The 13,808-nt window shown below is 39.5% G+C and overlaps 1 protein-coding gene across 1 annotated transcript in view; it reads right to left on the reverse strand.

Moving 5' to 3' along the window:
- Nucleotides 1–13,808, reverse strand: part of DNAI1 (dynein axonemal intermediate chain 1) — a 2,249,827-nt gene that overhangs the window by 369,336 nt on the left and 1,866,683 nt on the right. The window contains exon 16 of the mRNA XM_044077834.1: nucleotides 2,362–2,441. Within this exon, the coding sequence (XP_043933769.1) occupies nucleotides 2,362–2,441 (80 nt within the window). The remainder of the gene's footprint in view (nucleotides 1–2,361; nucleotides 2,442–13,808) is intronic.

Genomic DNA, 13,808 nt, shown 5'->3' on the forward strand with positions numbered 1-13,808 from the left:
CATTGTTGTCTGCAACTGTGGGGGGAATAAAACATTTTATACCATCACTTAGTACATTGTAGTTTGCTTTGGAAAAGTTTTTTAGTTTTTTGTTGCTCCTGTGGTGGTGACAGGTTCAATAGTTACTTCGAACGAGACTGATTTATGGTCTGATCTTACCGGGGAGGGCTTCACACAGGGAAGTGCAGTGATTTCCCATGTTAGTGAGTACTATGTCAAGGACATTTGAGCCTCTTGTGGGGGTGCAGACTATCTGTTCCAGAGTATTTATATTGACAAAGTGCAGGAACCTTTGGTTGAGCATGTTCATGCTCGTGTATGTCACCCAGTCGATGGAAGGATGGTTGAAATCTCCCATGACTAAGGTGTTGGACTGTTTGGCAAGTGACTCCAGTAAGTCCAGGTAGGCGGTGTGCCTTTCTTAGTTTATGGTGAGGTACCTATAGCTAGCAATGATGTGTTAGGATATTTTGCCTATAGCTATTTGGACATGGAGCAGTTCGAGAGAGTCATACTTTACACTTTGCTTTAATGAAGATGGATACACTTCCACCTTTGGTTCTTTCACACTCATTTTGAGGTCTGAATGTGTGGAAGACATTGCAGTCTTGCATGGCTGGGGTGCTCTCTCTGGCCTTGAACCATGTCTCAGTGACTGCTCAGATGCCTGCATCTTCCACAGTGAGGAGTGGTTCCAATGAGTGTAGTTTCATGTTTAGACTCCTAACATTAAGCAGCAGAACCTTGAGTTTGTCTCGAATGGATTTTGTTACATCAGAAATGTTGTTGTTCTGACATTGCCTAAAAAACGCACAATGGGAGAGGCAAGTACCTCTGCTAGTATCCGAATGGCTACAGGAGACAGCTGCAAACTATCTCTGGCAAAGCAGAGTGGCCTGTCAACATGTCTTCCCAGGCTGACAGATACTGGATTCCCTGGACTTGACACCACAAGCTAAGCCAATTATTGATGACAATCATTTTTTGTTTATATTGTGGCATCATCCTGAATGAAGGTAGAATGCAGCTTAAGGCTAGGGTCACACCTGCCTGTTACACATAATCTAAGAGTTCAGTCATGTCTCTCTTCATATAGTCCAGACAGGTACATCTTAAGTCATTCATCCCAACATGGCCTATGACAAAGTCATACTGGTACTTGTTGTTGAGTGACTTGAGTGCATGTGTGATTTGATGGATCCTGGCACCTGAGAGGCAGCTGACTGTGACCTTCTCTGTCTAGTCTGGTGAGGGAGACATCTGTGTGTCTCACTATGGCGTCACCTATGACCAAGACATCAGATTTTGAGGTGTTTTGCCTTAGGAGCTTATTTGCTGAGACACTGGTGTATGTGTTATTTATTTTGTGTAGTGGTTTCTATTTGCACAGCAGTATGTGCAAGTGATTCAATTTGGGAGGTCTCTGATCTTTTGGTAGGCTTCTAGTGATTACCTCTGCATATGTGGGTTTATGTGTCATGGCGTCATTGTTTGTGAGAGATGAAATGTGTGTGTGCTGAAAACCAGTTTGATGTCGTTTGTTGTTACATGACAGAACTGATTCCAATTCCATAGTGTAATTGCAACTTTCACATAGCGTATTTGTTTTAGGAGTAAGTGGTTGTCAGTATACATGAGGTAATTACTACATTGCCTCAGGATACCCATGTCAATCAGGCTTGGCAGTGAAATGATGGGAAACTGCCCATCCATTATACCATTTTTTACCATAGCATTATAGCAGGTTTTTACCATATGTACCATTAGGGAAGGAAGGGGACTAGTTTCATCTGTTTTTGTGCTAGGACTAACAAAAGTGCTTGTTCTATTGAAGGCTATAGATAGGTGTGACAACGCTGCTCAGTGCACCTGTAATGCAGTAGGGAAGCTTGGAAGGGTTCCACTGACAGATGTCTCAGGAAAAACTGAGTTTCAAGGCATTTGCGCCTATACAAATCATCGCCCTGTTGCACGGTGGGCAAATGTGAGGCTTAAATACGGGTGAAATACAGGTGAAATTAAAACACTTTTAAACTAAAGTTTATCTTGAACAATGAACATGTCATCTTGTACTTGAAAATATTTCATCATTTTAATTTTGTAATTTACTGCACAACTACTACTCAAATACAAGTCTTCTAAAAATATATTTTTACTTTGAATCTGTGTACTATGTATTATTTCTCCTGTGTTTATTATGGAGTTTTCCCACCTGTGCCTCCACTGAAATGTGCATCTAGTCCCAGTCAGACTTTCCTGAAGGACAAAAGTTGGGAGGTGTAAAATTCAGCTCTAGAGTTAAATATGCTATAGTACTTTATTAATATATTGAAATTGAAATTAAGCAATTGACTTTGTTACCTTGTGAACTTTGCCTTCTTCTGTTCCAACAAGGAATAAATAATCAGTTTGCTTATGGAAATCAAAGGAGGTGCCAGAACCTATAAGAGGTCAACAAAATATATAAACCAAGTGTTTAAGGGATCATATACCCCTAATAAAATATGCAAAAGTTAAAAAAATAATAAAATAAAAAAATAAATAAAAGTGACTATCATTAGTCTTGTGTGCTAGTTTTTCAAGAACATTGGATTAGAAACCTGTTTTAAAACACAATATTTATACACATAACTGTTAATATTATTGAACTGTGCCATTAATTCACAATGCTAGTTTAAGACACAAGTTTTAAGAACTTGTGGTTAGCCTGTTAGGCATAGCCTTCTAGACTAGGACTTCTATAATTTCAGTATATTTTAAATACCATGGCAATGTCTCCAATTTATCTAAAATAAACTGTCTATATATAAACTATCTTAATGTTCATGAATCTCATGCAAGGTGTCGCAAAAATCAAAAATTTTTTTACACATAAAACCAGTGTGTATAAAGAATAAGAAATGAGTCAAACATACCCTTGTTATAAAGAGGAAGCACAAAAAAACCCACTAAAAATGGTAAAAAAATTTTAATCACTTGTTTAATTAAGAAATATTAAATATGCACCACTCATCTGTGCAGATGAAGAATGTTGAGACAACTTCCTAAGTTGGGAGGTGTAAAATTCAGCTCTAGAGTTCTTGAACAGAAAAACTCTGTTGGGAACAGCATGATTTCTAAATTGTTTTTCAAAATGTTTTACACACTGCTTCACACAGCTTCTAGAGCAGTCCTTTAAGTAAAACACACCTGGATCAGATCTGCAGCATCATTTATGTCACCACAGTACAGCAACAGTACACAGTACAGAGCAAGGAAAGGTATGTTTGCTGGAAACAGGCGGATTTGGTTTGCATGTACAGAAATAAAATACATTTGGTTCAAAAGTCTGAAGGAAGTAGCTATAAGAAAAAGTACAATGATTCTTTTGAGATGCAAGGCTCAAGGTGTGGAGGGAGAATCTATCCCCCTCATTCTGAAAGTTGTGATGTGATCTATATCAAAGGCCTCTTTGTGTGGATAGTAGTGCTATTTAAAGCACTTAACAGAATGGTAAATGTTTAAGGATAGATCACAGAAGTAGTAAATTATAACATTTGAGTCTGCCCATCTTTTTTATCCCATTTTCTGGATTGCTACTTTCTTTGCAAAAAACAATGTCTTGAACCATGGCAGATATTACCATAGGTGATTATGCTCTCCTTGTATATCCGCAGTTAGCTTCACTCCCTTCAGTTCTTAAAGTCTACATCCCATCAAGAAATGTACCTATGGCAGGCAAACACTCTTGCTATATAGCACTTTTAGTGTACCCAGACAAATTTTGTAATCTGTATGAGTAATTGCATAGCAGCATTCATCAATACATGTGCAGACAGTTAAGCATAACAGGATATGCAGCAGTATACGAACATGTAGCATAACTTACTAGAAAATCATAATGGGAAAGACAAAGGTCAAAATTATGTTATTAGAGCAAATATGCAGAGTCCAAACATGGGCAATGAGGAAAGGGTGCTTTACCATTACAGTCAGCAACATTTTATGGGACAAATATGTTACTCCATTACCTCTGCCATTATACTGTCATAGTACACAACTACTGACCACAGTAATTTTATAGCTAGTTTTCTAAAAATCTTAGTAATTTGACTTACTAAGTCAAACTCTAGTAGTGTAACTCTACTTAATATTAATTGGAAGCTTATTCCAGCTTTCTTCTACTCACTTTTATGAATATTTAACTTTTATTTTGAGTTTGTATCCATTTTAATACATTTATATGACATTTTGCAGTTTTTTGTATTTTAATAGGAAATCATCAATGAATACCTTAAATGCAAGTATAAGATCTCCCCTAATGTACTTGTAATGTAACAAAGGCTTAAACCTATGTTCCAAAGGCTTTATTTCCTCCTTCAAATATATGTCAAATTCCTTCTATCTTTTCAGTTTGTTCTTTATTATACTGTATAGTGTCTGCACTGTGATCCAAAATTCCAATTTTGTACTAAATACAGAGACATGAAGATTTAAAGGCTTTGAGGATCTAAGGAGGATCATCTGGCGGTTAGCACAGAGGCTTAGGGCTATGAGCTGTTAATGAGCAACTTCCTATGGTCAAGGTTTTTTTTTTCCCTCAGACTTCATTTGCCTACCATGTGACCTTGTGTAAGTCATTAACCCAGTGATTTTGGGGCAACTGGGAATATGGGCTAAGCTTCTTAATAGCCTCATGGACTGCAAGCCTATTAACTATTTATGAACCCATGAAATGTTAGACTCTGTAATACAGATCTACCTAATTTCAAACTCTTTGTATATATAACGTCTATAAGATTTTTAAATGTCATTTTATAATCAACTAAGATGCCTAGAAACCTGACTTGATTGATCTTTCCAACTTTGACATTGTTAATTTTGCACTGTGTAATGAATCTAGTGGGTTGAGCAGTCACATGCTTAATTTTTGTGTATTTATCCATATACTGTTTAAGTCTGCAAATTTTGTCTGTTTATATAAGTTTGCAGTGTAGGTGTACTAAGTGTCGCCATAATATTTTGATAAATTTTAAATCTCTGTACAAATATGTAAATATTGCATTTTCTACTGTTAAATCCGGCACGTAAATACTAAACAGCTATGGCCCAATGAGGAACTTTGTAGGGCTCCTTAATTTACTCTGTACCACAGACTTTACTGGTGCTCAATTTCTAATATCTGGACTCTTGGCAAACCACTCTTTAATCCAACCCCTCACAGCAGATGACAAGTTTAAATTCTCCAACTTTTTTAGCAGGGTACGATAATCCCCAGTGCCAAAAGTGCATGTTAAATCAAAATATATGATGTTCACTTGAAGTCCTTGATGTATAGATTTTCTGATGCTTTGATAAAATGCTAAGTTAAAAGTTTCAGTAATGATTGTGCAACTCTGCAGTGTGTATGTGCAAAAGGGCAGCAAGACAGATGCCAGCACTGTAAGTCACATGCTTGGTTATTTGTATGTTGGTTACCACTGGATTTTGTTTCTCATTACTGCAACTTTACTTACAGCTACAGCAGCAGATCTTAGCTTCAGTCTGAGCCATTTCCTTCTTACAAGTTCATAGGTAAGTACTAGGCTAGCTGCCCTTGTGGGTCATTTTAGGCCTAGCCAATTTCCCTTTTGGTGCTTGAATTAAAATATCCCATTTGGTATTACATTGGCCTTATCCATTCCATGGTCATTATTTATATGTCACCCCCAGTGAGAATTACTGGGATCATACTATAAATAATTTGATGAGACCTGTACATGGGATAAAGCATTCAGGAGCTACCTCTGTCCCTAAGTAGTACACGGGTGTAGTACAGGGTTTCATTTTCTTTAGCCTATTCACAGATCCAAGTTGTAGTTGAATATGGACAGGGATGAGCTTTGTTTTACGTGGATGGGGAATCTGTTCCATAGCAGTGGTATCCTCTGTGAGATATACCTCTCCCTCCAAACCATGCTGCTGATGTTATAGAAGAGGTCTAGATCCCAAGACTGAATATTTCTGATGCCATTTGACTTGCTGATGTAAAGTAGGTCCATCAGTATTGTGTTGGAGGATGCCTTGTATGTGAGATAAAGGTCAACCCTTAGCAGTCTGTAGGCTACTGAGTATAGGGACAGGACTTAGAAGTGGTAAATGTAGGACAAGTTGTTTTGGCCTTGTATCCTTTTAGTAAGATATCTCTGTGGAAAGGACTCCCAGTCCATCCTTTTATGGTTATCTGCTGTTCTGTTGCTTAGTCTCCTGTGAGCATTTGCTCTCAAGAGTCGTTCTAAACAGTTTCACATAGTTTGTCTAGCATACCATATTTTTGCCAGTGTACAGTACAGTACCATATAGTAAGACAAACTGAAGAGAGTTCTCTTTTACTTTCTGCCAAGAGAATTACTCAAATTCCAGATGCACAACTATTTGCATTCCATCAAGGCACTGATTACTCTTTTATCATTTGCTATTGCATATCATATTCTCAAAGTTTCCTGAACTTTATAACTTTATATTACGGAATGACAATTATTCTATGGGCAATTCCATCAGAGGAGACTTTTGTTGCTATTTCCTTAACAGTGATGGTCCTTTAATTTAAGGCTACAGTATTAGTAACCAAGCATGTGGCTTAAAGTGCTGGCAACTGTTTTAATGCCATTTTGCACAATGGAAACATGCATACTTCAAAGGAGAGCTAGGTATGTGTAATATTCATCCTCAGGAAATCTAATCCAGCTGTAATATTTACCTTATCTTAGAGAGCACACCACTAGGGAACCCTGCTACCCCTTCCCAATTGCCTAGTAGCCCCCCCTACTGAATTTTTGATAATTTTGACTTCTATTAGGATTAACCTTTCTCTTTCTTTCGGTGTTAGTTTTACGACTCAACACTACCCACTACAGTATAATTACTGCTATCTTCCCTTCTCCTCCCTACCCCTATATTCTTTACTGACCCCTCTCATCTGCTAAATAAGGGGCACACCATCTATTTTCTCGCTTAGCATCTTGACTTCTCTATCCTCTACTTGGACATAGGTTCCTACCTTTCAGTCACACCTTTGTACCCCCTCAAAAGTCCATCTGCTAACCATAACCAAGTATAAGCCGCACCTTTTCTCTCTGCCCTTACCTCTGGATGATTGTTTTATTTCTTTCTTTCTACTCTGTACAGCTGCAGAAGACAGGTGCAACCTGCTCCAGGCTCACTCCTCTCCCCTACCCTACCCCCATTCCCACACACCCCTACTTCCTCTAGATTGATAGTTCCCTTGGCTCCACCTTCTAGATTCCCTGACCAATACCTTTCCTTACACTCTTACTGTCCTCTCACCTACCCTGCCCCCCCCTCACTAACCACTCAGCTCCACCCATCACACACACGTACTCTTGGAATACCATCCCGATTTATCCTCCTACTCTAATAATGTATCACATATCACACCTTTCATCAATCTTATTCATCCTTACCTCTTCTCTACTACTGTTATCTCTATCCACCTCCACTCACTCTAGAATAGATATTTCACCCACACAATCCACAACACTAACAACTCACTCTTATGCTAACTCAATTAGTTTCTCCATCTCTCCATCACTATTAGTAAGCAGCACCCAATGCCCAGCCAAACCACACCACACCACACTACAACTAAACTAAACTGAAATTAATGCTACACTACCCTCAATTACCATTACTAAAGCATCACCAACCACACACTACTTCATCTCCTCATAGTACTACCCCAATGTGGAGATGTACACTCCAACCCTGGTCCTGAGAATTTACCCAAAACTACCCACACCAATAAAACCCATGATTTATACTTTGTAACTATAAATGCCCGAAGCCTCTGCAACAAGATCACAGAATTCCAGTCCTGGCTTAGTCACCACTCTTCAGACATAATAGCAATAAATGAAACTTGTCTCAAATCACATATACTTGACTATGAAATCCTTCCGCCAGGCTACAACATTATTCATAAAGACAGGATCCAGAGAAAAGGAGGGGGCATAGCTCAAATATATAGAGACTCCTTAACAATAAATTTACATCCAAATCCAGTCCCCACTTTTGGTAGTCTGGAAATCCTAATGATATCCCTCCTTATAAACCCCAACAAATAAGTATGTATTGTCAGCAGCTATATACCTTTCTGGTCATAACATCCCCTATTTAGAAGACTTCATAGGATGGATTAACCAAACTATCTCCCAAGAAACTACAATTCTAGGAGACACTAACATCAACTGGCATAACCTAACCTCCAAGACTCCTAACACTATCATTAATCTCCACAGTTTTACTCAACTTATCACCGACCCTACATGGGCATTAAACACCTGGGCCAAAGCTATATTAGACTGGATTCTAGTATCCCACCCCCACTACTACACCAACACCGGAACCCTCCCTAACACCGTAAGCGACCACCTACCTGCATTCACCCAAAGAACCCAATTACACATCCCCAAACATCACACATACAAATCAATCAGGAACCTTGCCCACTTTAACCAGGAAACATTTATAACTACCCTTCAAGCTTATAACTGGTCCCCATTAAAATCATTGCTCCTAGATGATGCTGTAAAATATTTTAACAATACCTTTCTAAACACACTAACTAGCCTAGCACCTCTTCGTACTAAATGCTCAAAACCATACCATGCCCCCTGGTTGACAAAACATACCATAAAACATACCAAACAAACCCTCTTATCTAGAGACAAAGTCTGGAAAATTTGGAAAAAATGCAAGACTACAGAAAATGAACTAAACTATAAAAAATTTAGAAATGCCACAAAAAAACTCATAATAACTGATAAGAAATCCTACTTCTCCGCCAAACTCTCCTCCCAAAATATCAACCCCCAAAAAATTGGGAAATCTGCATCCTCCCTTCTTAATCCTGGTAATATTCAAAACCCATCACCTGCTCCCAATAAAAACCCTCTCCAGATAGCCCAAATATTCAGTAACCACTTTATTAACACCATTCAAAAACTAATTAGGGACTCATCCTCAAAATCAAATCCCATCTCTAGCAATACCCTCATAGACCCCCTACTCCCCGCAAACAATTCTCTAGTTAATCCACCTTTCTCTCTTCAACCCATGCCTAAATCCCTAGTTCAAAAACTTCTAACCACACTAAAACCCTGCTCATTCTCTGCAGATAACTTACCACCAGAATACTTACAACTAGCAGCCAAGGCTTACCCAGTCACCATTCTAATCAATCACTATCACTGAATCATATGTCTTCCTACTGTGGAAAAATCCATTACCCCACTTCACAAAGGAGGAAATGCCCATGATCTCTCAAACTATCGACCCATCTCCATTCTCTCCCCACTGTCAAAAATCCTAGAAAATGTATTCAAACCCAACTACTCAATCACCTCATCAATAATAACCTCCTATCTCCCATCAAACATGGCTTCCACCCAGGCCACAGTACAACCTCAGCTTTACTCTCCCTTACTGATATAGTGAAGAAAGCTCGTGATGCTGGCCTACCCACCTCTGTACTCATGCTAGATCTCACGATAGCATTTGACACAGTATGCCACTCTAAGCTTTTGCAACAGCTAGAAAAACTTAGCTGCTCTCAAAATGTAATAACCTGTTTTTCCTCCTACCTAAATAACACACAGCAAGCAGTTAGATGACAAAACCAACTATCAGATTACTTAGCAAATAACACAGGTGTCCCACAAGGATCCATTCCTGGGCCTCTACTTTTCAATATATTCATTAATGATCTACATAAAGCCTCCCATCAAAGCATGCTAATTCAATATGCAGATGATTCAACTATCATCTCATCCTCAAATAATTTCGTTAACCTCCAGAAAATCTCCCAGGATGCCTTTTCCTCTATAGAAATCTGGCTAAACAACTCTCAATTGATGCTTAACCCCAAAAAGACTAAACTGCTATTATTCTCATCAAAACTTCCAACTACAGAATTCAAAATTCTCTCCCATAGCAAAACTGAAATCGAACAAGTACAATTTGCAAAACTTCTTGGAATTACTATCGACAACAAACTCTCCTTTGAACAACATATACTCAACACAGTAAAGAAAACCCACTTCAAACTGGGCAAACTATACCGGCACAAACTCTACCTTGATAAACAATCTAGGATCAAATTAGCTAACACTTTGCTTATTCCATCCCTTACGTATGGAAGTCCCATCTTCACCAAGCTCCATACATCCCTCGATAATAAGCTACAACAATGCTACTATAAGACAGCAAAATTCGCATCAAATTTGCCTAACCACTCACACCACTGTAATGCTCTCTCAAATCTGTCCTGGCTAAAATTTCACCACTATCTCCAGTTTACTCAACTAACTATTGCCCATAAATTAATTTTCCAACCTGACAGCTGCCCAGCTCTCCAATCCATCTTACACATGTATACCCCTACTCGAGTCCTCCGCTCCTCAGAGAAAACTCTCCTAAGCACAGCTAAAACCAACAAGAGAGCAGGACAGTGCCTATGTTCCTACAACATAGCAAAACTATGGAATACCCTCCGCTCTTCCATCACCCAACTAGACTCCCTGAATCCCTTTAAAGCTGCACTAAAAACCTACTTTTTACAAAATCCAAGCTGTACACGTGAAATACACTAAGGCCCCTTAATCCTATTATTTCTACCTAGAATCCTTGTCTCCTAATACTTCTGTCAATCTACTCCACTGATTGGAAATACTTTATTTCTTGTCTTTTACCATGTAGCCTACTTTAGTATGATAATAGTTTACCTGTGATTTTTCTGCATGCATATAAATTTGTATGCCATTTTGTTTGCAGTTATGTTTGTGATATTTTTTTGCCTTTTTAACTCCAGAATCTTACTCCCTCAGATCAATACTTTAACTGTATAATATGTTTGCTACTTGTTGTTTTGCTTTTATAACTGTGGAGCTTTTCTCCCCTGGCCTCCACTGAAAATATATATATTTTTTTTGCCCAGTGGACTTTCCCAGTAAACAAATGCTAATAAATAAATAAATGTTCTCTGAGCAGTATTATCTCTGTTGATTCTGGTTTAACTCAGCTCCTTTAACAATCACTACATTTTGTGACAATACACCATCCTCTGTGAAAGCTTTGAGAACTTATTAGTGTTCCTTTGAAGCATGCTCTGGCACATCAGTTTAAGGGTGTTACTTGTCAGAGCACAATTTTTTCTGTCTGGATTACATTTTTTACAACAGACTGTGTTCTCCACACTGTCTGTAATGGTATCTTGGATTCTTGACAATACTACTTCTGTAAATTAGGAGTTGTGGCTTAGGCATCTGAATCAGGTAATTTACAACTGCCATTTTCAATGGTCTTTGAAATATTACTTTGTTTTTATGTAGTGACCTGGCTACCTAGGCTGTAGCTGGCCAACATCAGGTTTGTCCTCATTTCTTCTGCTGAACTGGTAGCCCACAAAGAGCCTATCCAGACCCTTTATCGGCTTCTTCACTGGCATTCTCCATCATTGCCAAGGACAGACTGCAGTGCAAATTTATGCATTATTAATGTGAAGATAATTACTGGCTTGGTCATTACCATCTGCTACATCATTGGATTCCTCAATCCTTTATGTTCACCAATTTTACTTAATGGCCATTAGACTTTAGTTTCATCCTATATCATCAGGACTTCATATACTAATCTGCATTTTTCTTTTTCAGTCGACTGATCACAGTCTTACCACCATACCTCTCAACCTCTTAGCACAAGAAATCTGGACAAAGCCAAAACATTGAGGGAATTTGATAACGGCTGAGTACAGCGGAGTTATAACCTCCTTAGGCTTGTATGCGATACCATTATTTATAAGATGTGCAATGTAGAAGGCTTTCTTTACCACTATGGGCACATGGTGATCGAAGTTTAGACTGCTAGCAACCTGTGTTCTCAAGTCTAGCACCACTGGGTTTCAGCTTAGAGGCATGCTAGCTATATCATAATTAGCAGGGGCATTTAGTTTAAGTCTGTGACTTTGGCACCAATCATTTGTCTGCATCAGCCTCTTCTGTAATATGTTTACATTGTTGGGGGACTCAGTGATTGCACCCAGTTTGCAGTCATCTGCCAGCTTGGTAAGCCACAGGCCATCTACTTTTGCCTGGACCTCAGAGAAATAGATTCCAAACAGTAGAGGGCCCAGCACAGATCCTTGTGGTACCCCACTGGCAACTGGTCTACTGGTGGAGGTGGACTCCCCAACTTTGACAGTATGTGTTCTGTCGTTGAGCTAGTTGGCTACCTATCTAGTGACATATGGGTTAATCCCAGCTGGGAGAGTTTCTTAATGATCCCTGGGTTGGGGATTGTGTCAAAAGCCTTGGCTAAATCAAGATAGGTGGTATGTATTGCTTTGCCCAAAGAGAGAGGTGGCAAAGGCTAAGGATAAGGAGTATGAAGAGTTGTATAAAAGGTTGGACACTAAGGAGGGAGAAAAGGACCTTTTCCCGATTGGCTAGACAGAGGGACCGAGCTAGTAAAGATGTGCAGCAGGTAAGGGTGATAAAGGATAATGAGGGAAACATACTCACAAGCGAGGAGAGTGTGTTGAGCAGATGAAAAGAGTACTTTGGGGGGTTGATGAATAAAGAGAATGAGAGGGAGAGAAGGTTGGATGATGTGCGGATAGTGAATCATGCCATGCAGTGGATTAGCAAGGAGGAAGTAAGGATATCTATGAAGAGGATGAAGAACGGAAAGGCTGCTGGTCCAGATGACATACCTGTGGAAGCATGTAGGTGTTTAGGTGAAATAGCACTGGAGTTTTTAACTAGATTGTTTAATGAAATCTTGGAAAGTGAGAGGATGCCTGAGGAATGGAGAAAAAGTGTTTTGGTACCGATTTTTAAGAATAAGGGTGATGTGCAGGGCTGTAGTAACGACAGAGGGATTAAACTGATCAGTCACAGTATGAAGTTATGGGAAAGAGTAGTGGAAGCTAGGTTAAGAAGGGAGGTGATGATTAGTGATCAGCAGTATGGTTTCATGCCAGGAAAGAGCACTACAGATGCGATGTTTGCTCTGAGAGTGTTGATGGAGAAGTACAGAGAAGGTCAGAAGGAGTTGCATTGTGTCTTTGTGGATTTAGAGAAAGCATATGACAGGGTGCCTAGACAGGAGTTGTGGTATTGTATGAGGAAGTCGGGAGTGTCAGAGAAGTATGTAAGAGTGGTACAGGATATGTACGAGGGTAGTGTGACAGCGGTGAGGTCTGCGGTGGGAGTGACGGATGCGTTTAAGGTGGAGGTGGGATTACATCAAGGATCAGCTCTGAGCCCTTTCTTATTTGCAATGGTGATGGACAGGTTGACAGACGAGATCAGACAGGAGTCCCCGTGGACTATGACGTTTGCAGTTGACATTGTGATCTGTAGTGAGAGTAGGGAACAGGTGGAGGAGACCCTGGAGAGGTGGAGATATGCTCTAGAGAGAAGAGGAATGAAGGTCAGCAGGACTAAGACAGAATATATGTGTGTGAAAGAGAGGGAGGATAGAGGAATGGTGAGGATGCAGGAAGTAGAGGTGGTGAAGGTGGAAGAGTTTAACTACTTGGGATCAACAGTTCAGAGTAATGGTGAGTGTGGAAGAGAGGTGAAGAAGAGAGTACAGGCAGGATGGAGTGGGTGGAGAAGAGTGTCAGGAGTGATTTGTAACAGACAAGTACCAGTAAAAGTGAAAGGGAAGGTCTACAAGAGGGTAGTGAGACCAGCTATGTTATATGGGTTGGAGACAGTGGCATTGACATAAAGGCAGGAATTAGAGCTTGACATGGCAGAGTTGAAAAT

This window comes from Protopterus annectens, chromosome 1.part1, assembly GCF_019279795.1.
Source record: "Protopterus annectens isolate FY-2018-M chromosome 1.part1, PAN1.0, whole genome shotgun sequence".
Classification (NCBI taxonomy): Eukaryota; Metazoa; Chordata; order Ceratodontiformes; family Protopteridae; genus Protopterus; species Protopterus annectens.